The 27,148-nt window shown below is 47.6% G+C and overlaps 1 protein-coding gene across 1 annotated transcript in view; it reads left to right on the top strand.

Moving 5' to 3' along the window:
• Positions 1–4,025: 4,025 nt before the first annotated feature.
• The window catches only part of ACER1 (alkaline ceramidase 1), a 31,509-nt gene continuing 8,386 nt past the window's right edge, over positions 4,026–27,148 (top strand). The window contains exon 1 of the mRNA XM_003819330.5: positions 4,026–5,669. Within this exon, the coding sequence (XP_003819378.1) occupies positions 5,577–5,669 (93 nt within the window). The 5' untranslated portion in view covers positions 4,026–5,576. The remainder of the gene's footprint in view (positions 5,670–27,148) is intronic.

Raw genomic sequence — 27,148 nt, 5'->3', positions numbered from 1 at the left:
GCTGAGGCAGGAGAATGGCGTGAACCCGGGAGGCGGAGCTTGCAGTGAGCCGAGATCGCACCACTGCACTCCCGCCTGGGCAACAGAGCGAGACTCCATCTCAAAAAACAAAAAACAAAAACAAAAACCCTAAATCATTACTTTGTAAAATTGTGGTAAAAGATACATAACACGAAACTGATCATTTTAATCATCAAATGCATAGTTCAGCGGCATTAAGCACATTCACATGTCTCTGCAGCCATCACCACCATCCCCTCCAGAACTTTCTCATCTTTCCAAACTGAAACTCTGTCCCCAAGAAACACTCACTCCCTATCCCCCTCCCCAGCCCCTCATACCCCCCGTTCTACTTCCTGTCTCTGTGACTCTGAGGACTTTGGGGACCTCCTAGGAATGGGATCACACAGGATTTGTCCTTTTATGTCTGGCTTATTTCACCCAGCTTGATGTCCTCAAAGTCCATCCACGTTGTTGCCTGTATCAGAATTTCCTTCCTTTTTCAGGGCTGAATAATATTCCACGGTATGGATGAACCACACACATTGTGTTTATCCATTCATGTATTAATTAAAAATCTAAATCAATCCCTTTATAAAAAGAGATTTTTAGGCTGGGTGCGGTGGCTCACGCCTGTAATCTCAGCACTTTGGGAGGCTGAGGCAGGCGGATCACCTGAGGTCAGGAGTTCCAAACCAGCCTGGCTAACATGCTGAAACCCCATCTCTACTAAAAATATAAAAATTAGCCCGACGTGGTGGTGGGCGCCTGTAATCCCAGCTATCGGGAGGCTGAAGCAGGAGAATCATTTGAACCCAGGAGGCGGAGGTTGCAGTGAGCCGAGATTGCGCCATTGCACTCTAGCCTGGATGACAGGAAGATACTCAGTCTTAAAAAAAAAAAAAAAGATTTTAAGGCCAGGTGTGGTGGCTCACACATGTAATTCTAGCACTTTGGGAGGCTGAGGTGGAAGGATCGCTTGAGCTCGGGAATTAGAGACCAGTCTGGGAGACATAGTGAGAACCTGTCTCTACAAAAAATAGAAAAAATTTGCCTGGCCTGTAGTCCCAGCTACTTGGGAGGCTAAGGTATGAGGATCACTTGAGCCCAGGAGGTTGAGGCTGCAGTGGCCTGTGATTGCACCACTGCACTCAAGCCTGGCAGCAGAGTGAGACCCTCTATCAAAAACATTTTTAAAAAATGGAATAATTATAAACTTGCAGGAACCTGCAATAATAATATAGAAGAATCCCAGGTAATCTTCATCCAGTTTCTCTCAGTGGTACCTCTTTTATAACTATACATTTTCACAACCAGAAAGGTGATATAAATATGACCTATAGACCATATTCAGATTTCAACAGCTTTTCCCATGCATTCATGTGTTAGACAATTTTCTTTTCATTTTCTCAGAAAAATGGGAGCAAATCTATGCAATAGTATCACATGTATAGATCTGTGCAAACACAACCACAATTGTAACACTTACATTTATTTTGGCCAGGGCACAGTAGCTCATACCTGTACTCCCAGCAACTTGGGAGGTGAAGGCGAGAAGATTGCTTGAGCCCAGGAAATTGACATTGCTGTGAGCTAGGATTTTACCACTGCCCTCCAGCCTAGGAAACGGAGCAAGACTCCATCTCTTAAAAAATACATATTTATTTTATTATTTTATTTTTATTTTATTTAATTAACTATTTTTTTTTTGAGACAGGGTTTCGCTCTTTTTGCCCAGGTTAGAGTGCAACGGTGGGATTAGAGGTGTAAGCCACTGCACTGGGCCAAAATATTATTTTAAAAAGAAAATTTTGGGGCTGGGTGCGGTGGCTCACGCCTGTAGTCCCAGCACTTTGGGAGGCCGAGGTGGGTGGATCACGAGGTCGGGAGATCGAGACCATCCTGGGTAACATGGTGAAACCCTGTCCCTACTAAAAATACAAAAAAATTAGCCAGGCGTTGGTGGTGGGTGCCTGCAGTCCCAGCTACTCGAGAGGCTGAGGCAGGAGAATGGCATGAACCCAGGAGGCGGAGCTTGCAGTGAGCCAAGATCGAGCCACTGCACTCCAGCCTGGGTGACAGAGCAAGACTCCATCTCAAAAAAAAAAAAAAAAAAAAAAAAAAAAAAAAAAGAAAGAAATAAAAGAAAAGAAAAAGAAAAAGAAAACTTTGGCCAGGCAGGGTGGCCCACGCCTGTAATCCCAGCTACTCAGAAGGCTCAGGCAAGAGAATCGTTTGAACCTGGGAGGTGGAGGTTGCAGTGAGCCGAGATCATGCCATTGCACTCCAGCCTGGGGGACAGAGCAAATGCCATCTCAAAAAAAAAAAAAAAGAAAAAAAAAGGAAACTTTGTAACCCTACCATGAATGGAAAGTAGATTTGGCTTACCATGGATACAAGCTTATCAAAAAATAAATACAATGTAAACAAATCATGTTACTAAATTCTAACAGAATATTGTTGCCTAATGAAGGGCTTTTCTTTTCTTTTTTGTCAAAGTCATTAAGTGTTAAGAGACATAGAACATATTAGCACTGACTGAGCCTCTCTCCTCCAAGTATTGGAAATTGAAAAAGTTGATTACTTTCAGACAGCACAGTGATTTTTTTTTTTTTTTTTTTTGAGAGGGAGTCTCACTCTGTCACCCAGGCTGGAGTGCAGTGGTGCAATCTCGGCTCACTGCAACCTCCGCTTTCTGGGTTCAAGCTATTCTCCTGCCTCAGTCTCCTGAGTAGCTGAGATTACAGGCGCGTGCCACCCCACCAGGCTAATTTTTGTATTTTTAGTAGAGACGGGGTTTCACCATTTTGGCCAGGCTAGTCTTGAACTCCTGACCTCAAGTGCTCCACCTGCCTCAGCCTCCCAGAGTGCTGGGATTACAGGGGTGAGCCACCATGCCCGGCCAGTTCAGTGATTTGGAATGCAGGGCAACATAGCACCACAATTTATCTTTCTTTTTCTTTTCTTTTTTTTTTTTTTGAGTCGGGGTCTCGCTCTGTCGCCCGGGCTGAAGTGCAGTGGCGTGATCTCGGCTCACTACTACCTCCGCCTTCCAGGTTCAAGCGATTTTCCTGCCTCAGCCTCCCAAGTAGCTGGGACTACAGGCACCCGCCACCATGCCTGGCTAATTTTTTATATTTTTAGTAGAGACGGGGTTTCACCATGTTAACCAGGATGGTCTTGATCTCCTGACCTCGTGATCCGCCCGCCTTGGCTTCCTAAAGTGCTGGGATTACAGGCATGAGCCACCGTGCCCAGCCCACAATTTATCTTTTTATGGAAACATCGTGTCAGCTCACTAACTCTTCACAACAGGCTTGAGAGGGCAGTACCATTATTTTCACCACCTTACAGGTGAGGAAACTGAGGCATCAGAGAGGTGGTGTTCCTTGCCTGTCTCTATCACTTCCTAACTGTGTGACCTATGGTAAGTTCCTTAACTTCTCTGGGCTTTAGTTTCCTTGCTAGTGATTACTAGCAGGAGATAGGATCGCATGAGCTCAGGAGATCAAGGCTGCAGTGAACTATGATTGCGCCACTGCACTCCAGCTTGGGCAACAGAGCAAGACCCTGTCTCAAAAGAGAAAAAAAGGCCAGGCACAGTGGCTCAAGCCTGTAATCCCAGCACTTTGGGAAGTCGAGATGGGCAGATCACAAGGTCAGGAGTTTGAGGCCAGCCTGGTCAATATGGTGAAACCCCGTCTCTACTAAAAATACAAAAATTAGCTGGGCATGGTGGCAGGTGCCTGTAGTCCCAGTTACTCAGGAGGCTGAGGCAGGAGAATTGCTTGAACTAGGGAGGTGGAGGTTGCAGTGAGCCAAGATCATGCCACTGCACTCCAGCCTGGGAGACAGAGTGAGGCTCCATCTCAAAAAAAAAAAAAAAAAGAACGTTAAATGAGATAATACTGAAAATCAAGCACTTAAAAAAAGAAAAATAATATATTATAATATATAATATTAATTATTATATTAAATTATTATATTAATCATATTAAAATAATATACTAAAATAATATTTAAAATATTATATAACAATAGTATTTTTAATATAATAATTTTATATTTTAATATAATATTGCTATTATATAATAAATAATTATATAATATTATTATTGTTATGCACACTTGCTAACCGCTTGCTAAGGCCAGGCTCTTTTATTATAATAATAATAATTATTATTATTCCCACAAAGTTGACTTAAAGTTCAAGGTCAGCTTCAGTAAGAAAACCCTGTAATCCCAGCACTTTGGGACAGAGCAAGACTCCATCTCAAAAAAAAAAAGAAAACCCATTACCATCCATCAAGTGCCTACTCTAGCATAGGCAGTGGGGTAAGCCTTTGTACATGCTTTATCTCTGTCTTCCTTTGTTACAGTTGGCTCTGTCACCATCGTCTCCATATGACAGGTGAGCAAACAGAGGATCAGAGAGGTAAATTCACTTGCCCAAGGTCACACAGCTTAAAGTAGAGGAACTCAGGCCAGGTGAGGTGGCTCATGGGTATAATCCCGGCACCTTGGGAGGCCAAGGTGGGCAGATCACCTGAGGTCAGGAGTTCGAGACCAGCTTGACCAACATGGTGAAATCCTATCTCTACTAAAATACAAAAAAAATTAGCTGGGCATGGTGGCAGGTGCCAGTCATCCCAGCTACTTGGGAGGCTGAGGTAGGAGAATCGCTTGAACCCAGGAGGTGGAGGTTGCAGTGAGCTGACATTGCGCCACTACACTCCAGCCTGGGTGACAGAGCCAGACTGCATCTCAATTAAAAAAAAAAGGCCGGGCACGGTGGCTCACGCACACCTATAATCCCAGCACTTTGGGAGGCCAAGGCAGGTGGATCACGAGGTCAGGAGATCGAGACCATCCTGGCTAACACAGTGAAACTCCATCTCTATTAAAAATACAAAAAATTAGCCGGTCGTGGCGGTGGGCGCCTGTAGTCCCAGCTACTCGGGAGGCTGAGGCGGGAGAATGGCGTGAACACGGGAGGCGGAGCTTGCAGTGAGCTGAGATCATGCCACTGCACTCCAGCCTGGGCGACAGAGCGAGACTCTGTCTCCAAAAAAAAAAAATTAGCTAGGCATGGTGGCAGCATGTGCCTGTGGTCCTGGCTACTTCAGAGGCTGAGGCAGGAGTATTGCTTGAGCCTGGGAGTTTGAGGCTGCGGTGAGCTATGATGATGCCACTGTACCCCAGCCTGGGCAACAGAGCAAGACCCTGACTCTAATAAATAAATAAATACATACATAAAAGATAAAAACAGTTCCCTCCACTGCCCCCACCCCGATTCCTATTCCTGGGTAATCTGGATGGGAGGCCTCTTCCCTGCCTACTTCTGCCCCCTGCCCTGCCTGGACAGTGCCAGTCCCACGGCTTATGCTCAGGGCTGCTGTCACTGCACAGCCAGGCTGCCCTGGTGCAACTGGGGAGCGGCCCAGCAGGTTTTTCCTCCCAGTCTGCCTGCCGCGGGGCACCGGGCTGTCCTCTCCCCGCCTCATCAGGGCCCGGCCTTCCCAAGCTCGCCTTCTGTCTGCCGGGCGCAGCCAGCTGGTGGTGGCCACTGAGACAAGATGCCTAGCATCTTCGCCTATCAGAGCTCCGAGGTGGACTGGTGTGAGAGCAACTTCCAGTACTCGGAGCTGGTGGCCGAGTTCTACAACACGGTGAGTGCGTGGGTGTGTGAAGGAGTCTCGCCAGATGCCGGTTCGAATCCCGGTTCCTCCCCATACAGCCTTACTGGGGAATCTTGCTGGAGTGGTTCACCTGTCTCAGCCCTAGTTTTCTCATCTATTAGCCAAAGAGTGCCAGCTTTCATTCATTTACTTGTCTTTACTTGATGCCAGGCTCTGTGGTAGGTTTTGGAGACACATTAGTGGCCAGGAAAAGAACCGGTCTCTGCCTTCCCTAAGCTAACTCTGATGTGACTGCAGGCATTTGCAACCGGGAGCGATGGTGCCTTCTTGGAGGGCACAGAGGCAGCTGTGGTAGGGGGAGGCAGAGGGTGCCCCTGAGCTAGAGGGGGTGGGCCAATCAGGAAAGGCTTCCTGGAAGAGGTGATTGTGTCTGTCTTGTTTGCAGCTGTACCCACTGACCAACTTGTCCCAGTGTGCCTGGGACTATCCTGGTTTCAGTATTTAAAAAGTTTCACCTCTTGGCTGGGCGCGGTGGCTCACGTCTGTAATCCTAGCACTTTGGAAGGCCAAGGTGGGTGGATTGCCTGAGCTCAGGAGTCGGAGATCGCCCTGGGCAACGTGGTAAAAGCCCATCTCTACTAAAATAAAAAATTAGCTGGGTACGGTGTCAGGCATCTGTAGTCCAAGCTACTCAGGAGGCTAAGGCATGAGAATCGCTTGAACCCAGGAGGCGGATGTTGCAGTGAGCTGAGACTGTGCCACTGCACTCCAGCCTGGGTGGAAAAGTGAGACTGTCTCAAAAAAAGAAAAAAAAAGTCCCACCTCCTGAGAAACTCCTCAGTTCTGGACATTCTGAGGTGGTCTTCTCTTTCCCTGTTAAAACACCACATGGGAAGTGCTAAAAAATCACGGATGTACCTAGCACCATGGCTCATGCCTGTAACCCCAGCAATTTGGAACGCAGAGGCAGGAAGATCGCTTGAGCCCAGGAGTTCCAGACCAGCCTGGGCAACATAGCAAGACCTTGTCTCTACAAAAAGTTTTTAAAAATTAGCTGGGTGTGGTGGTGTGTGCTTGTAGTTCCAGCTACTTGGGAGGCTGAGGTGGGAGGATTTCTTGAACCCAAGAAGTGGAGGATGCAGTGAGCTGAGGTCATACCACTGCACTCCAGCCTGGGTGACAGAGGGAGACCCTGTCTCAAAAAAAAAAAAAAAAAAAAAAAGGCCGGGCGCGGAGGCTCACGCCTGTAATCCCAGCACTTTGGGAGGCCAAGGTGAGTGGATCACCTGAGGTCAGGAGTTCGAGACCAGCCTGGCCAACATGGTGAAACCCCATCTCTACTAAAAATACAAAAATTAGCCAGGTGTGGTGGCAGGCACCGTTAATCCCAGCTACTTGCGAGGCTGAGGCAAGAGAATGGCTTGAACCCAGGAGGCGGAGGTTTCAGTGAGCCGAGATCGCACCATTGCACTCCAGCCTGAGGGACAAGAGCGAGACTTCGTCTCAAAAAAACAAACAAACAAAAAAAAACAGGAATGCACAAATGATCACGGCATTTAGCCAAAGCTTAAAGCCAAAGATCAGTGCAGCTATGCCATGCCCATACTGGGTGCTGGGAACACAGAGGTGTTTGCCTGGAGCCCTGGGAATGATGGGATCCAGGCATAGCGCTTAGTTCTTTTGTTTGTTTGTCTGTTTTGAAACCGAGTCTCTCTTTGTCACCCAGGCTGGAATGCCATGGCGCGATCTCGGCTCACTGCAACCTCTGCCTCCCGCGTTCAAGCCATTCTGCTGCCTCAGCTTCCCGAGTAGTTGGGATAACAGGTTCCCACCACCACGCCCGGCTAATTTTTGTATTTTTAGTAGAGACAGGGTTTCACCATGTTGGCCAGGCTGGTCTTGAACTCCTGACCTCAGGTGATCCGCCCACCTCAGCCTCCCAAAGTGCTGGGATTACAGGCGTGAGCCATGGCGCCCGGCCTCGTAGTGCTTAGTTCTATGCCCTGCACATAGGCCTTGCTCAGTGAGCAGAAGAGTGCTTGCTGGCCGGGTGCTATGGTTCACGCCTGTAATCCCAGCACTTTGGGAGGTCGAGGGGGGTGGATCATGAGGTCAAGAGGTCAAGACCATCCTGGCCAACATGGTGAAATGCTGTCTGTGCTAAAAATACAAAAAATTAGCCAGGCATGGTGCCGGGCGCTTGTAGTCCCAGCTACTCGGGAGGCTAAGGCAGGAGAATCACTTGAACCTGGGAGGCAGAGGTTGCAGTGAGCCAAGATTGCGTCACTGCACTCCAGCCTGGTGACAGAGCGAGACCTCATCTCAAAAATAATAATAATAATAATAATAATAAAGTGCTTGCTGTGTACCAGGCATGGCCCTAAACATTTTACATGAAACACCTCCTTTAATCTGCACAGTGACATTCGGAGTTACATGCAATCTATATGATACAGACTTCATCCCATTTTCCAGGTGATAAAACAGGTGTTCAAGGAGTTTGAAGGCTGTGCCCAGGGTCACCCTGGTTATTAGAGCCAGGATTTAAACTTGGTGAGTCCAGGAGACTTTTCTGGGAGGAGGGTCAGAGGCTCAGGTTGCTCTGACCCTGTTACCTTTGACCCCGGGGCTTCCCATACCTGGGAAGTGGGATTATGAGACTCCAGGATCCTCACGGTCTCACTGATTCTTGCTCTTCCTTAGCCAGAGATATGGTTCCCGGTCCTCAGTAGTCCCACCTCTAACATGGGAGGGAGCTGAATGATTGGTCCTACAAGGCTGAGATGATGGGTAAGGGCTCTAGAGCTCTTCTCTCTGGAATCCCCAGCAGCCACTGTGGTCCAGTGTTCTGTTTTCATTCTGCACCCAGATGAGAGCCCTTGCAGAAGGCACTGAGAGGCTGGGTATGGTGGCTCTCACCTTTAATCCTAGTACTTTGGAAGGTCGAGACAGGAGGATCACTTGAGGCCAGAAGTTCAAGACCAGCCTAAGCAACATAGCAAGACCCAGTCCCTACACAAAATTTAAAAACTAGCTGTGGGCTGGGCACCGCTGGCTTACGCCTGTAATCCCAGCACTTTGGGAGGCCGAGGTAGGTAGATCATTTGAGGTCAGGAATTTGAGGCCAGCCTGGACAACATGGTGAAACCCCATCTCTACTAAAAATACAGAAATTAGCTGGGCATGGTGGCGCATGCCTATAATCCCTGCTACTGGGGAGGCTGAGGCACGAGAATCACTTGAATCTGGGAGGTGGAGGTTGCAGTGAGCCGAGATCACGCCATTGCACTCCAGCCTGGGTGACAGAGCAAGACTCCATCTCAAAAAATTAAAAATTAGCCGGGCGCGGTGGCTCATGCCTGTAATCCCAGCACTTTGGGAGGCCGAGGCAGGCAGATCACAAGGTCAAGAAATCGAGACCATCCTGGCTAACACGGTGAAACCCTGTCTCTACTAAAAATACAGAAAAATTAGCTGGGCGTGGTGGCAGGCGCCTGTGGTCCCAGCTACTCGGGAGGCTGAGGCAGGAGAATTATGTGAATCCAGTAGGTGGAACTTGCAGTGAGCTGAGATCACGCCACTGCACTCCAACCTGGGTGACAGAGCAAGACTCCATCTCAAAAAAAAAAAAAAAACCATTAAAAATTTAAAAATTAAAAATAAAATAAAAATAAAAACTAGCTGGTAGGCTGAGGCAGGAGGATTGCTTGAGTCCAGGAGTTTGAAGCTGCAGTAACCTGTTACTGCACCACCGTATTCCGGCCTGGGCAACAGAGTAATATCCTGTCTCTAAAAAATAAAAGGCACCTAGAAAGGGCTGATTCAGGTGTGTCCTGAGCCTGAGTATAGCTGTGTGTTCTTACCTCAGGCAAAATTGTCCTCCACTGGATTCTGCTGTAGCCTGTCCCCAGATAAAATAAATTGAGCCACCTGTAGCTACCGGGTAAGGCTGCAGTTGTCAAACTCCTCTGATCAGAACACCTATTATGAAAGAAATTTTACATCATCATCACCCTGTACCTGCCTTTCCAGATGTGTATCATACAGAAACAAAAGTTGCACAAAACGAGACTTACCCTTCCCTGGTACAAACACACCTGGATCTATTCTATTCTATTCTATTCTATTCTATTCTATTCTATTCTATTCTATTCTATTCTATTCTATTCTATTCTGTCAAAAAGCCTCTCTCCAAACAGGTCAGGGGATGAGGAATAGAATCAGAGTTATGTGAGAAAGGGCTTCCCCAAGATCTTCTCCTCCAAAATGCTTCTGAGTATCCCAAACCCATAGCTAATAAATCATACAGTTCAAAAGGGTGGAGTGGGTGGCAAATTTTTTCTTTTCGTGTTTATTTTATTTTATTTTATTTTTATTTTACCTGTTTTAGAGACACAGTCTCACTCTATTGCCCAGCCTGGAATGCAGTGGTGCCATCATAGCTCACTGCAGCCTTGACCTCCTGGGCTTAAGTGATCCTCCTGCCCCAGCCTTCAAAGTAGCTGGGACCACAGGAGCATGCCACCAAACACAGCTAATTTTTAAATTTTTATACAGATGGGTGCTGGGCACAGTGGCTCACACATGTAATCCCAGCACTTTGGAAGGCCGAGGTGGGCCAATCACTTGCGCTCAGGAGTTCAAGACCAGCCTGGAAAACACGATGAAACCCCATCTCTATCAAAATTACAAAAAAAAAAAAAAAAAAAAATTAGCCAGGCATGGTGGCATGCATCCGTAGTTCCAGCTACTTGGAAGACTGAGGCAGGAGAATTGCTTGAACCTGGGAGGTGGAGGTCGCAGTGAGTGGAGATGGTGCCACTGCACTCCAGCCTGTGCGAAAGAGTGAGACTCTGTCTAAAAAAAAATTGTTTTGTATAGAGATGGGGTCTTGCTATGCTGCCAGGCTGGGCTCAAGTAATCCTTGTGCCTTCACTTCCCAAAGTGATAGGATTACAGACATAAGCCACTGCACCCAAGGCCAACCTTTTCTGTACAGGGCTAGCTAGTAAATATTTTTGACTTTTTTTTTTTTTTTTTTTTTGAGATGGAGTCTCAGTCTGTTGCCCAGGCTGGAGTGCACTGGTACAATCTCGATCTTGGCTCACTGCAACCTCCACCTCCCTGGTTCAAGCAATTTTCCTGTCTCAGCCTCCCAAGTAGCTGGGACTACAGGCACCTGCCACCACGCCTGGCTAATTTTTGTATTTTTAGTAGAGATGGGGTTTCACCTTGTTGCTCAGGCTGGTCTTGAACTCCTGACCTCAGGTGATCCACCCTCCTTGGCCTCCCAAAGTACTGGGATTACAGCCATGAGCCACCACGCCCGGCCAATATTTTTGGCTTTCTGGGCCATCCAGACTCTGTCTCAACTACACAACTATGCCACTGTAGCTGAAAACCAGCCATAGATAATAGATAAATAAATGGGTGTGGCTGTATGCCAATAATTTTTTTTTTTTTTTTTTGAGATGGAGTCTCACTCTGTCGCCCAGGCTGGAGTGCAGTGGTGCAATCTTGGCTCACCACAACCTCTGCCTCCCAGGTTCAAGCAATTCTCCTGTCTCAACCTCCCGAGTAGCTGGGATTACAGATGAGCACCACCATGCCCAGCTATTTTTTGTTATTTTTAGTAGAGACGGGGTTTCACCATGTTAGCCAGGCTGGTCTCGAACTCCTGACCTCGTGATCCACCCACCTCGGCCTCCCAAAGTGCTGGGATTACAGGCACCAGCCACCGCGCCTGGCCAATTTTTTTTTGATTGACACTGAAATGTGCATTTCATATAATTTTCACATGTCACAAAATAATCTTTTAATTTTTCAATCATTTGAAAATGTAAACATGATTCTTAGCTTGTGGGACACATGATACAAGGCAGTAGGCTGAACTTTGCCCACAGGCCAAAGAGTGTTTGTTTATTTTATTTTATTTTATTTTTATTTTATTATTATTTATTTATTTATTTTGAGACGGAGTCTTGCTCTGTCGCCCAGGCTGGAGTGCAGTGGTGTGATCTCGGCTCACTGCAAGCTCCGCCTCCCGGGTTCACGCCATTCTCCTGCCTCAGCCTCCCGAGTAGCTGGGACTACAGACTCCCGTCATCACCCCTGGCCAATTTTTTGTATTTTTAGTAGAGACGGGGTTTCACCGTTTTAGCCAGGATGGTCTCGATCTCCTGACCTTGTGATCCGCCTGCCTCGGCCTCCCAAAGTGCTGGGATTATAGGTGTGCACCACCATCCCCAGCTAATTTTTGTATTTTTTGCAGAGACAGGGTTTCACCAGGTCATCCAGGTTGCTCTCAAACTCCTGACCTCAGGCGATCTGCCTGCCTCAATCTCTAAAAGTGCCGGCATTATAGGCATGAGCTACTGCACCCGGCCTGCTTTCTTGCTGCTCTGTTTGGGAGCATGCAGAGCCCAGCAGCTCATGGTCAGGGTTACAGAAACAGGAAACACCCAAGAACTCACCCCAGGTGTTTGGAGACTTCATAGAAAAGGACAAGTAGGAGTTGGGTTTTGAAAGATGAATAGGAGTTTGCCAAGTGGGGAAGGATAGCAGGAGAGCAGGGAAAGATGTGCTCAGTTCTGGAAGTCAAAGAAGAGCTGGTCAGATTGAGAAAGGAGAAAGTATGTTCCTGTAGCTACAATGTGGGGAGAGATGAAGACGTAACGGTTTGCATGCTTGGTTAGAATGTTGGAAACGTATCCTGTGTTCACTGATGGACTCATTCATTTATTCAATCAAAATGCTATAAACCCACCGCTGCTGGATGATCCTGGGATTCCAGGGAGGAGGCTTGGTGTCCCCAGGTTGTAAGAGACCCAGAATTAGAAACAGATTTCTTCAGCCCCATGGTTAGCTTGAGGCGGAGAGAGGAAGGGGGTGCCAGAAGCGGGGTGTCAGAGGAATGGGGCATAAGGTCTCTGCTTGCTGAATGGGGAAAGAACATCAGCAATGCTCTGGGGGGCAGGTGTGGTGGCTTACACCTGTAACCCCAGCACTTTAGGAGGCCGAGGCAGGAGGATCACTTGAGCTCAGGAGTTTCAGACCAGCCTGGGCAATATAGCAAGACCCCATCACTACAAAAAATTTAAAAAAAAAATAGGCCGGGCGCGGTGGCTCACGCCTGTAATCCCAACACCTTGGGAGGCCGAGGCGGGCGGATCACGAGGTCAGGAGATCGAGACCATCCTGGCTAACACGGTGAAACCCCGTCTCTCCTAAAAATACAAAAATTAGCCAGGCATTGTGGTGGGCGCCTGTGGTCCCAGCTACTCGGGAGGCTGAGGCAGGAGAGTGGCGTGAACCCAGGAGGCGGAGCTTGCAGTGAGCCGAGATGGTGCCACTGCACTCCAGCCTGGGCTACAGAGAGAGACTCCGTCTCTAAAAAAAAAAAAAAAAATAGCTGAGCATGGTGGTGCACACTGTGGTCCCAGCTACTCCGGAGGCTGAGGCAGAAGAATCGCTTGAGCCCAGGAGTTCAAGGCTGCAGTGAGCTATGATCACACCACTGCACTCCAGCCTGAGGGACAAAACCAGACCCTACCTCAAAATAAAACAAAAACAAAAACAGCAACGAAAAACAAATAATACCGTGGAAACCAAGTCTAAAAAGAATGAGTAGATGTCCTCTAAGGCTTTGAATTTTGTTTGTTTGTTTTAGCGACAGGGTCTTGCTCTGTTGCCCTGCCTGGAGTACAGCGGTGTGATCATAGCTCACTGCAGCCTTGAACTCCTGGGCTCCAGCAGTCCTCCTGTCTCAGCCCCCAGAGTAGCTGGGATTACAGGCATGAGCCACCACACCCAGCTCAAGGGTTTGGAGGCAAAGGGAATAGTATATGTAAAGGTCTTTGCTGTTGTTCTTGTTGTTTTGAGGCAGAGTCTGGCTGTGTCACCCAGGCTGTAGTGCAGTGGCACGATCTCAGTTCACGGCAACCTTTGCCTCCCAGGTTCAAGCGATTCTCCTGCCTCAGCCTCCCGAGTAGCTGGGATTACAGCACCTGCCACCATGGCTGGCTAATTTTTTGTATTTTTAATACAGACAGGGTTTCACTTTGTTGGTCAGCCTGGTCTCGAACTCCTGACCTCAAGTGATCCACCCAACCTCAGCCTCCCAAAGTGCTGGGATAACAGGCGTGAGCCACTGCACCCGGTCAAGGTCTTGAGGTGGAACAGCACAGCCTGGCAGGAAATAGTGAGCAGCTTTAAGCGGAGCCCAGGGGGAGTCTCCCCAGTCAATGAGGGAGAGACTGAAGGGTGAGAGAAAGGACTGGAAAGGTTTTCAGGAGCCAAATTGGGAATGTCAGGCTGAGGACTGTGTGCTCTGTCCTGAGAGCCCTGGGGAGCCATGGGGTGACTTTTGAACAGAAGAGAGTCATGATGTGGGGTCAGCTGGGGCAACCAGTGGCATTTGGCAGATGGGCAGAGAGAGCCAGGAAGGGTCATCCAACAGGAACAGAGGTCAGCGGTGTGGGAGGGGCGGCTTGAGTAGGGAAGGGGAAGAGGTCCAGGTGTGGGCTCCCTCAGTGTGCTCCTGCTTGCATTGGCCTGGTGGCCTCCAGGTGCAGCCTTCTTCTGGGTTGTTGACAACTTAGGAGAGTTTCCTTCCTTCCTTCCTTCCTTCCTTCCTTCCTTCCTTCCTTCCTTCCTTCCTTCCTTTCTCTCTCTTGCTTTCCTTCCTTTCTTCCTTCCTTCCTTCCTCCCTCCCTTCCTTCCTTTCTCTCTCTCTTTCTTTCTTTCCTTCTTTCTTCTCTCTTCTCTCTCTCTCTTTCTTTTTTTTATTATTATTATACTTTAAGTTTTAGGGTACATGTGCACAATGTGCAGGTTAGTTACATATGTATACATGTGCCATGCTGGTGTGCTGCACCCATTAACTCGTCATTTAGCATTAGGTATATCTCCTAAGGCTATCCCTCCCCCCTCCCCCCACCCCACAACAGTCCCCAGAGTGTGATGTTCCCCTTCCTGTGTCCATGTGTTCTCATTGTTCAATTCCCACCTATGAGTGAGAACATGCAGTGTTTGGTATTTTGTCCTTGTGATACTTTACTGAGAATGATGATTTCCAATTTCATCCATGTCCCTACAAAGGACATGAACTCATCACTTTTTATGAATGCATAGTATTCCATGGTGTATATGTGCCACATTTTCTTAATCCAGTCTATCATTGTTGGACATTTGGGTTGGTTCCAAGTCTTTGCTGTTGTGAATAGTGTCGCAATAAACATACGTGTGCATGTGTCTTTATAGCAGCATGATTTATAGTCCTTTGGGTATATACCCAGTAATGGGATGGCTGGGTCAAATGGTATTTCTAGTTCTAGATCCTTGAGGAATTGCCACACTGACTTCCACAATGGTTGAACTAGTTTACAGTCCCACCAACAGTGTAAAAGTGTTCCTATTTCTCCACATCCTCTCCAGCACCTGTTGTTTCCTGACTTTTTAATGATTGCCATTCTAACTGGTGTGAGATGTTATCTCATTGTGGTTTTGATTTGCATTTCTTTGATGGCCAGTGATGATGGGCATTTTTTCATGTGTTTTTTGGCTGCATAAATGTCTTCTTTTGAGAAGTGTCTGTTCATATCCTTTGCCCACTTTTTGATGGGGTTGTTTGTTTTTTTCTTGTAAATTTGTTTGAGTTCATTGTAGATTCTGGATATTAGCCCTTTGTCAGATGAGTAGGTTGCAAAAATTTTCTCCCATTTTGTAGGTTGCCTGTTCACTCTGATGGTAGTTTCTTTTGCTGTGCAGAAGCTCTTTAGTTTAATTAGATCCCATTTGTCAATTTTGGCTTTTGTTGCCATTGCTTTTGGTGTTTTAGACATGAAGTCCTTGCCCATGCCTATGTCCTGAATGGTAATGCCTAGGTTTTCTTCTAGGGTTTTTATGGTTTTAGGTCTAACGTTTAAGTCTTTAATCCATCTTGAATTAATTTTTGTATAAGGTGTAAGGAAGGGATCCAGTTTCAGCTTTCTACATATGGCTAGCCAGTTTTCCCAGCACCATTTATTAAATAGGGAATCCTTTCCCCATTGCTTGTTTTTCTTTATTTTCTTTTTTTTTTTTTTGAGATGGAGTTTCACTCTTATTGCCCAGGCTAAAGTGCAACACTGCAATCTCTACCTCCCGGGTTCAAGAGATTCTCCTGCCTCAGCCTCCCAAGTAGCTGGAATTACAGGCACGTGCCACCACGCCCCACTAATTTTGTAATTTTTTTTTAGTAGAGATGGGGTTTCTTCATGTTGGTCAGGTTGGTTTTGAACTCCCGACCTCAGGTGATCCACCTGCCTTGGCCTCCCAAAGTGCTGGGATTACAGGCGTGAGCCACCGCGCCTGGCAGAGAGTTTCAAATGGTGCGGGTGGAAGTTTCAAGGTCCCCCAGGTCCTGGAGGCAGTGAGTTATGATCACTTCACTGCACTCCAGCCTGGGCAACAGAGCGAGACTCTGTCTCTAAAAAAAAATTAAAAAGAGGCCAAGTGCGGTGGCTCATGCCTGTAATCCCAGCACTGTGGGAGGCCAAGGCAGGGAGATCACTTGAGGTCAGCAGTTCCAGACCAGCCTGGCCAACATGGTGAAACCCCATCTCTACAAAAAATACAAAAATAGCCAGGTGTGGTGGTGCACACCTATAATCCCAGCTACTTAGGAGGCTGAGGCAGGAGAATCACTTGAAGCTGGGAGGTGGAGATTGCAGTGAGCTGAGATCACACCACTGCACTCCAGCCTGGGTGACACAGCAAGACTTGGTCTCAAAAAATAAAAATAAAAAGAGAGAAATGAGGAGATCAGAGTCGGAAGGGGGTGGAAGGGAGATAGTCTGCAGTGCCGCCATCTCCAACACTCTCCTCACCTCCTCTCCTGAGTCTCCTTGAGGCTGGCCTCTGCAGTGGGGTTCCAGTCCCAGCTCTCCCCTGAATGCTGTGTGACCCAGGAGGAGACCTGCCCCTCTCTGAGCTACACACAATGGCAGGTCTCATGAGCTCTAAATTACAAGTATGGATGTGAGATCCACTCATGCCTCCCTCTTCTGCTGTCCTTCTTGTCAATATCCATAGCAAAGATAATTAATTACTGGATGCCTCTGGTGTGCCAGGCCCTACCAAAAGCAAGATGGGAGGGCAGGAAAATGCTTCTCTGTATTAGTCCATTTTCACTCTGCTAATAAAGACTTACCTTTATGTCTGGGCAATTTGCAAAAGAAGAAAAAGAGACTGGGCAATTTACAAAAGAAAGAGTTTTAAGGGACTTACAGTTCCACGTGGCTGGGGAGGCCTCACAATCATGGTGGAAGGCAAGGAGGAGCAAGTCACATCTTACGTGGATGGCAGCAGGCAAAGAGAGAGAGCTTGTGCAGGGAAACTCCCATTTTTTTGTTTTTTTCTTTTTTTTTTTTTGAGACGGAGTCTTGCTGTCGCCCAGGCTGGAGTGCAGTGGCATGACCTCTGCTCACTGCAGGCTCCGCCCCGCAGGGTTCACACCATTCTCCTGCCTCAGCCTCCCAAGTAGCTGGGACTACAGGCACCCGCCACCACCCCTGGCTAATTTTTTGTATTTTTAGTAGAGACAGGGTTTCACTGTGTTAGCCATGATGGTCTCTATCTCCTGACCTCGTGATCCGCCCACCTTGGCCTCCCAAAGTGCTGGGATTACAGGTGTGAGCCACCGCGCCTGGGCTGTTTTGTTTTTTGTTTGTTTGTTTTGAGACAGAGTTTCACTCTTGTTGTCCAGGCTGGAGTGCAATGGCATGATCTCCGCTCACTGCAACCTCTGCCTCCCTGGTTCAAGCTATTCTCCTCCCTCAGCCTCCTGAGTAAGCTGGGCTTACAGGTGTGCACCACCACACCCAGCTAATTTTTTGTATTTTCAGTAGAGATGGGGTTTCTCCATGTTGGTTAGGCTGTTCTTGAACTCCCAACCTCAGGTGATCCACCCACCTTGTTCTCCCAAAGTGCTGGGATTACAGGCATGAGCCACCGCACCTGGCTGAAACTCCTGTTTTTAAAACCATGAGATCTCATGAGACTCATTTGCTATCAGGAGAACAGAGCAGGACAGACCCACCCCCATAATTCAATCACCTCCCTCTGGGTTCCTTCCACAACATGTGGGAATTGTGGGAGTTACAATTTAAGATGACATTTGGGTGGGGACACAGCCCAACCATATCATTGTCCAAAGAAGAATCTTTTGCTTTCTTGTTGCTCTGTTTGCAAGGAGCTGAGTCTGGGGTTGAGGTTGCAGAGCCCAGACACTCATGGTTGTGGCTACAGGAGAAGAAAACACCCAAGGAATCAGCCCAGGTGTTGGGAGGCTTCATGGAAAAGGGCACCCAGGGTTGGGTTTTGAAAGATGAATAGGAGTTTGCCAAGTGGGGTAGGAGTTTGGGGAAAGAGAGCAGAAGAGAAGAAAAAGATGTGCTTGAGTCCTGGAAGTCAAACAAGAGCTGCTACGTATTTCTGCTACATATTTAGTCTTTCATTTACATCTTTAGATCAAAAGCATCCTTTTAAATAGCTGCATAATATTTCACTAGAATGTATTCAGCCCCACGCACCTGGGTGACAGTGTTACAGTTTCTATTTTATTTATTCATTTTTTATTGCAATTACAAATGACTTAGGGATGAATTTGTATATAAATCTTGTTGACCCAGGGAAGGCAGATGCCGTAAGTTGGATAATTACATGCATGAAACCAGTGATCTAGCCCATGATACTCCCAGGCAAGATAGGTTCCTCTGGGCCTCCTTTCTCCTTTGAAGAAAACAGGTGTTGGTGACCCTTCCCTGCAAGCATCCTGGGGCTGATGGAGGGGTTTGAGTTGTTGGGACAACAATTTCTTCTTCATTCAACAAGAATTGCGGGAGCACCAGGCTCTGTTCTAGGCTCTGAGGACACAGCAGTGATCCAAGCACCAAAACTCCCTGCTGGCTGGGTGCAGTGGCTCATGCCTGTCATCCCAGCACTTTGGGAGGCCGTGGCGGATGACCTGAGGTCAGGAGTTCGAAACCAGCCTGGCCAACATGGTGAAACCCCGTCTCTACTAAAAATAATTTAAAAGCTTAACCGGGTGTGGTGGCACGTGTCTGTAGTCCCAGCTACTTGGGAGGCTGAGGCAGGAGAATCGCTTGAACCCAGGAGGTGGAGGTTGCAGTGAGTTGAGATCGCGCACTGAACCCCAGCCTGGGCAACAGAGTGAGACTCTGTCTCAAACAAAACAAAACAAAACAAAACAAACAAACAAAAAAACAACAAACTCCTTGCCCTGGTGGGGCTGATGTTCTGGGGATGGAGAAGCAGAAAATAAGCCAAAGTCAAGGCTACAAGATGCCAGGCGGTGGGATGTGCCAAGGAAGAAAAACTCATGCATTCACTCTCTTTTTTTAAAGAATGTATTTCGGCCAGATGGGGTGGCTCACACCTGTAATCCCAGCACTTTGGGAGGCTGAGGCAGGTGGATCACTTGAGGCCAGGAGTTCAAGACTAGTCTTGCCAAGATGGCAAAGCCCCATCTCTACTAAAAATACAAATAAATAAATAAATAGACAAGCATGGTGATGGGCTCCTGTAATCCCAGCTACTCAGGTGGCTGAGGCAGGAGAATCGCTTGAACCCAAGAGGCGGAGGTTGCAGTGAGCCAAGATCACACCACTGCACTCCAGCCTGGGCGACAGAGTGAGACTTGGTCTCAAAAAAAAAAAAAGAAAGAAAATGTTCTGGAATTAGCTAGTGTGATGGTTGCATGCCTTATGAATATACTGAAACCCACTGAATTGCATAGTTTAAAAAAGCGAATTTTATAGTATGTGATTTATGTCTCGATTTTAAAAATAGGGATGTTAAAAAAAAAAACAACCCACAGCTCTTGGCACATCCTAAGCACTGAATACATTGTAGCTATTCTTATTACGAGTGAATACAGCACCCAGAGATGTCAAAGTGACATTCATTAATTTTATTAGGTATTTATTCATTTCATTGAATAATTAGCACCAACTGTAATCCTCATAAAATCCTATGAGGTAGGTACAATTATGCTCCCCATTTTACAGATGGGGAAATCAAGGCTCAGAGAGGGTATATTTCTTTCCTAGGGCCACACAGTATGCAAATTACAATTGCACAAAAGTTGCAGCTTCTTAAAGAGCCTGGTCCTAGAGTCTCTCCCTTAACCATGGTGCTGTGAGACCACTTAATTACTGGTGATTAGGAATTAATTGTGTGCATTTTGGATGGCACAGTGGCTCACATCTGTAATCCCAGCACTTTGGGAGGCCGAGGCAGGTGGATAACCTGAGGTCAGGAGTTTCAGACCAGCATGGCCAATATAGCGAAACCCCGTCTCTACTAAAAATACAAAAATTAGCCAGGTGTGGTGGCACACACCTGTAGTCCCAGCTACTCAGGAGGCTGAGGCAGGAGTTGCTTGAACCTGGGAGGCAGAGGTTGCAGTGAGCCGAGATCACGCCGCTACACTCCAGCCTGGGCGACAGAGCGAGATATACGCATTTTAATTCATGCAATTAAGTCTTGTGCTGTGGCCGGTGCACACTTCGTCCCTCCAACATTAGCAGGCACGTTTGGAATGAATGCAGGTGGCTGTCCTCAACTGGTGACAGAGGCCAGGTGTCGGTGGTGGGAGGGAGTTTGAGCTTTGGCAATGAGGACGAAGAATGAGGGGAGATGTATTCAACAAACTTTTCTTTCTTTTTTTTTTTTTTTTTGAGACAGAATCTCTCTCTGTCACGGGGGTTGGAGTGCAATTGTGCGATCTCAGCTCACTGCAGCCTCCACGTTCAAGCGATTCTCCTGTTTCAGCCTCCTGAGTAGCTGGCACTACAGGCATCCACCACCACACAGGCTAATTTTGTATTTTTAGTAAAGACAGGGTTTCTCCATGTCGGCCAGGCTGGTCTTGAACTCCTGACCTCAAGTGATCTGCCCACCTCAGCCTTCCAAAGTGCTGGGATTACAGACATGAGCCACTGCGCCCGGCCCCTTCTGTATTATTTATGTGCATTCTTTTCTACTAAAATGTATTGGGCGCCTACTGTGTGCCAGAGAGTGTTCCAGATACAGGGTGGGGAGGGGGCAAAACACACAGAGCTCCCTGGTCCCGTGGCACTTAACTCTGTAATCCTCACAGCAGCCTCTGGAAGTAGGAGCAGGAAAACCAGGCACAGGAGGTCCTCTGCTGTCCTGACTGTATACACCCCGAGAAGGCAGGGACTTTGTTTTCAGACACTGGTATGGTCCTTGAGCACATAGTAGGTACTCAAGGGATGCTTGGACAAATGAATGAACGAATGAATGAATGAATGAACGAACGAAGGGAGGGAGGTGATGCCACCTGCTGGAGCTGGGACCAAGAAGGTCCAGCTCACTTGTGTCCAGAGTTCAGGACTGGGCTGGCTTTGGATGGGATCCCAGACAGGTGTCTCCCCCGCCTGGCAGAGCCTGGGTGGGACGAGAAGCAGGGAAAGTGGGGGCTGAGCCCCGGAAGGCAGGGAGGGAGACCCTGGCATCCAGGCAGTTTCTGATGTTATCGGAAACTCCGGAGCCGGTCGGGGTCCCCCATTAGTCAGTATCTCCACCCACAGTCTCTGTCCTCCTTCTGAGCGCTTACGGACACTGTTGATAACTCCTGGCTGGACTCTGCTGGCCCCTAAGTTTGGAATAACGATACCCATAACAGGCCTGTTATTATTATTATCTCCTTCAACAATAACAACAGCAGCAGCCCCAGCTATTTTTTGAGCTCATACCACATCCTGGGCAATGCACTTCTGCAATGCCTTATCTTGTGCATGGCCTGCATCAGCCTGCAAGGTACCATTGATGATGTGTCCTGCTTTTACTGATACAAGCGAAGAGAAACAAAGAGGCATTAGGCCCAGGGCCAGGCAGCAGGGGAGCGCCCTCTTAATCACCACCACCCGTCTAGTCTTTCCATCTTTGTTTTCTTTTTTTTTTTTTTCTTTTTCTTTTTGAGTTGGAGGGAAATGAGTTAGGAATAATTTTATTTTTATTATTTATTTATTTATTTATTTTGAAACGGAGTCTTGCTCTGTCGCCCAGGCTGGAGTGCAGTGGCACGATCTCGGCTCACTGCAACCTCCGCATCCCGGATTCACGCCATTCTCCTGCCTCAGCCTCCCGAGTAGCTGGGACTACAGGCGCCCACCACCACGCCCAGCTAATTTTTTTTGTATTTTTTAGTAGAGACGGCGTTTCACCGTGTTAGCCAGGATGGTCTCAATCTCCTGACTTCGTGATCCGCCTGCCTCAACCTCCCAAAGTGCTGGGATTATAGGCGTGAGCCACGACGCCCGGCCAGGAATAATTTTATAAGGCAAGTTTAAGAGTTTAGATTTTGGCCGGGTGCGGTGGCTCTCACCTGTAATCCCAGCACTTTGGGAGGCCAAGGCGGGTGGATCACGAGGTCAGGAGATCGAGACCATCCTGGCTAACACGGTGAAACCCCATCTCTACTAAAAATACAAAAAAATTAGCCGGGCGTGGCGGCGGGCACCTGTAGTCCCAGCTACTTGGGAGGCTGAGGCAGGAGAATGGCGTGAACCCGGGAGGCGGAGCTTGCAGTGAGCTGAGATCGTGCCACTGCACTCCAGCCTGGGCGACAGAGAGAACTCCATCTCAAAAAAAAAAAAAGAGTTTAGATTTTATTTACAGGAGGCATGAACATTTTATTTATTTATTTATTTTGAGATGGAGTCTTGCTCTGTCGCCCAGGCTGGAGTGCAGTGGCATGATCTCAGCTCACTGCAAGCTCCGCCTCCCGGGTTCACACCATTCTTCTGCCTCAGCCTCCCAAGCAGCTGGGACTACAGGCGCCTGCCACCACACCCAGCTATTTTTTTTTTTTTTTTTGTATTTTTAGTAGAGACGGTGTTTCACTGTGTTAGCCAGGATGGTCTCGATCTCCTGACCTCATGATCCACCTGCCTGAGCTTTCCAAAGTGCTGGAATTACAGGCGTGAGCCACTGGGCCTGGCCTATTTTTTATTTTTTATTTATTTTTGGGGGACAGAGTCTCACTATGTCACCCAGGCTGGAATGCAATCGTGTGATCTCAGCTCACTGCAACCTCTGCCTCCCAGGTTCAAGCGATTCTCCTACCTCAGCCTCCTGAGTAGCTGGGATTACAGGCATGTGCCACCACACCCGGCTAATTTTGTATTTTCAGTAGAGATGGGGTTTCTCCATGTTGGCCAGGCTGGTCTCGAACTCCCGACTTCAGGTGATCGGCCCACCTCGGCCTCCCAAAGTGCTGGGATTACAGGCGTGAGCTGTAATCCATGCCCGGCTAATTTTTTGTACTTTTTTTTTTTTTTTTAGGACGGGGTTTCACCGTGTTAGCCAGGATGGTCTCGATCTTCTGACCTGTGATCTGCCTGCCTCAGCCTCCCAAAGTGCTGGGATTACAGATGTGAGCCACTGCGCCCAGCCTGAACATGTTTTAAATGGAGATTTTTAGAGGCTGAGATGAGTGGATCTGCTTTGTTCAGGAGTTCAAGACCAGCCTGGGCAATATGATGAAACCCTGCCTCTACTAAAAGTAAAAAAATTAGCCAGACATGGTGGTGAGTGCCTGTAATCCCTGCTACTCGGGAGGCTGAGGCAGGAGAATTGCTTGAACCCGGGCGGTGGAGGTTGCAGTGAGCCAAGATTGCCCCACTGGACTCCAGCCTGGGTGATAGAGCAAGACTCTGTCTCAAAAAGAAAAAAAACACAAAAACAAAACTAACAAACAAAAAACCAACAACAAAAAAAGTTGGAGAGAGATGAGTTATGGAAGGAATTTATAAGCCAAGTTTAAGAGTTTAGACTTTATTTATTGAAGGCCCAGACATGTTTTAATGGATGCTTTTGAATCTGGGAGACTGGTTGGGTCAGTATCTTCAGGCACGCATTGATATTCAAGGGCTGGTGTTTGGTTGGAGGCAGAGGGAACATTGTGTTTGGGAGTATGTGTGCATCAGCACAAATGGAGGTAACTGAACTAGGGTCACGGGCTGAGAAGAGGCGCATGGAGGCGTTGGCATGGCCCCTGTCCCATCTGTCCTTGGACCACTGAAGAGAAGGGCTTGCAGTCCAGAACTGTAGTCATAATCTATTTACTGACATTGTCCATTTCATATCAATCACTTGTTTTTCTTTCCACATCTGTGTTAGTTCAGTTTGTGTTGCTATAAAGGAATAACTGGGGCTGGGTGCAGTGGCTCACGCCTGTAATCCCAGCACTTTGGGAGGCCAAGGTGGGTAGATCACTTGAGGTCAGGAGTTTGAAAACAGCCTGGCCAACATGGTTAAACCCCGTATCTGCTAAAAATACAAAAGTTAGCCGGGTATGGTGGCACGTGCCTGTAGTCCCAGCTACTTGGGAGGCTGAGGCAGGAGAATCGCTTGAACCCAGGATGCGGAGGTTGCAGTGAACCGAGATTGCACCACTACACTCCAGCCTGGGTGACAGAGTGAGACTCCATCTCAGGAAAAAAAAAAAAAAAAAAAAAAAAAGATGGGGAGGGAAAAAGACTTGTTTCTGAGCTCATGTGACAGTTTCATGTTTTTCTTTTGTTTGTATAAATTAAAGAAGTACAAGTGCAGTTTTGTTACATGTATGTATTGTGTGGTGGTGAAGTCTGACCTCTTTTTTTTTTTTTTTTTGAGAGGGAGTCTCGCTCTGTCGCCCAGGCTGGAGTGCAGTGGTGCGATCTCGGCTCATTGCAACCTCTGCCTCCTGGATTCAAGTGATTGTCCTGTCTCAGCCTCTGGAGTAGCTGGGATTATAGGCATGCACCACCATGCTCGGCTAATTTTTTGTATCTTTAGTAGAGGCGAGGTTTCACCATGTTGGGCAGGCTGGTCTGGAACTCCTGGCCTCATGATCCACCCACCTCCACCTCCCAAAGTGCTGGGATTACAGGTGCAAGCCACCGCGCCCGGCCCGATATTTGATTTTCTCTTTCTGAGTTGTTTCACTTAAGATCATGTCCTCCAGTTCCATCCATGTTGCCGCAAAGGCATTTCATTCTTTGTGTGTGTGTGTGAGACAGGGTTTCACTCTGTCACCCAGGTTGGAGTGAAGTGGCACAATCACAGCTCCTGCAGCCTCCAACTCCTGTGCTCAAGCAGTCTTTCCTCCTCAGCCTCTCAAGTAGTTAAGACTACAGGCACATGCCAGTATGTTTGGCTAATTTTCTAAATTTATTTTTTATGGAGGTGGGGTCTCACTATGTTGCCCAGGCTGGTTGCGAACTCTTGTCCTCAGGCAATTCTCCTGCCTCAGCCTCCCAAATTGCTGGAATCACAGGCATGAACCATCACACCTGGCCTATTTCATTCTTTTTTCTTTTTTTGAGATGGAGTCTCGTTCTCTCACCCAGGCTGGAGTGCAGTGCAACAATCTCAGCTCACTGCAACCTCTGTCTCCCAGATTCAAGTGATTCTCCTGCCTCAGCCTCCCGAGTAGCTGGACTCACAGGCACACACCACCATGCCTGGCTAATTCTTGTATTTTTTGTAGAGATGGGGTTTCACCATGTTGGCCAGGCTGGTCTCAAATTCCTGACTTCGTGATTTGCCTGTCTCAACCTCCCCAAGTGCTGAGATTACAGATGTGAGTCACCACACCTGGGCTCATTCTTTTTTTAATGGCTAAATAGTATTCCAGGCCAGGTGTGGTGGCTCATGCCTGTAATCCCAGCACTTTGGGAGGCCAAGGCGGGTGGATTGCTTGAGTCCTGGAGTTAGAGACCAGCCTGGGCCACATGGCCAAATCCCATCTGTACAAAAAATACAAAAATTAGGCTGGCCGTGGTGGCTCAAGCCTGTAATCCCAGCACTTTGGGAAGCCGAGGAGGGTGGATCACAGGATCAGGAGATCGAGACCATCCTGACTAACACGGTGAAACCCCGCCTCTACTAAAAATACAAAAAATTAGCCAGGTGTGGCGGCGTGCACCTGTAGTCCCAGCTGCTGGGGAGGCTGAGTCAGGAGAATGGCATGAACCCGGGAGGCGGAGCTTGCAGTGAGCCGAGATCGCGCCACTGTACTCCAGCCTGGGTGACGGAGCAAGACTCTGTCTCAAAAAACAAAACAAAACAAAACAAAAATTAGCTGGACATGGTGGTGCATGCTTGTAGTCCCAGCTATTTGGGGGGCTGAGATGGGAGGATTACTTGAACCTGGGATGTCGAAGCTGCAGTGACCCATGATCGTATCACTGCATTCCAGCCTCGGCAACGGAGAGAGACCCTGTCTCAATAAATAAATAAATAAATAAATAAATAAGGCTGGGTGCGGTGGCTCACGCCTGTAATCCCAGCACTTTGGGAGGCCGAGGTGGGCGGATCACGATGTCAGGAGATTGAGACCACGGTGAAACCCCGTCTCTACTAAAACTACAAAAAAAAATTAGCTGGGCATGGTGGCAGGCACCTGCAGTCCCAGCTACTCGGGAGGCTGAGGCAGGAGAATGGTGTGAACCTGGGAGGCGGAGCTTGCAGTGAGCTGAGATTGCGCCACTGCACTCCAGCCTGGGTGACAGAGCAAGACTCCATCTCAAAAATAAATAAATAAATAAATAAATAAAATTCCATTTTGTATATATACCACATCTTCTTTATCCAATCATTGGGTTGATTTCATATCTTCACCTGTGTGAACAGTGCTGCAATAAACATATGAACGCAGGTATATTTTAGTATAATGATTTCGTTTCCTTTGGGTAGATACTCAGTAGCGGGATTGCTGGATCAAACGGTAGTCCTAATTTTAGTTCTTTGAAAATTCTGCATACTGTTTTCCATAGAGGTTGTACCCATTTACATTTCCACCTATATTATATAAGTATTTGTCATATGAGAGACTTGTCGCGGCTCAGACATATCAGGGAGAGACTTTGTGGGGAGTCAAATTCTGATGTCAGCACGTCGGGGTCTTGAGTCATTTAATTTTGGGTGCAAATGTTCTTGTGACCTTTTTTTTTTTTTTGAGGTGAAGTCTCAGTCTGTTGCCCAGGCTGGAGTGCGATGGCACGATCTCAGCTCAGTACCACCTCCACCTCCTGAGTTTAAGCAATTCTCCCACCTCAGCCTCCCAAGTAGCTGAGATTACAGGCACCCACCACTACACCCAGCTATTTTTTTGTATTTTAGTAGAGGTGGGATTTCACCATGTTGCCCTGGCTGGTTTCAAACTCCTGACCTCTAGTGATCTGCCTGCCTCAGCCTCCCAAAGTGCTAGGATTACAGGTGTGATCCACTGCACCTGGCCAATTTTTGTATTGTTTTACATTATTGTGCAATATATATTCACATATTTTATATATATATATATTCACAATATATATTTACATACTATTTTGTAGAGTTTCACTATGTTTTTTGGGCTGGCCTTGAACTCCTGACCTCAGGTGATCTACCTGCCTCAGCCTCCCAAAGTGCTGGGATTACAGGCGTGAGCCACCATG

The sequence above is a fragment of the Pan paniscus genome, chromosome 20 (genome assembly GCF_029289425.2).
Source record: "Pan paniscus chromosome 20, NHGRI_mPanPan1-v2.0_pri, whole genome shotgun sequence".
NCBI classification, from domain to species: domain Eukaryota; kingdom Metazoa; phylum Chordata; class Mammalia; order Primates; family Hominidae; genus Pan; species Pan paniscus.
This window is presented reverse-complemented; position numbering and strand designations above follow the sequence as displayed.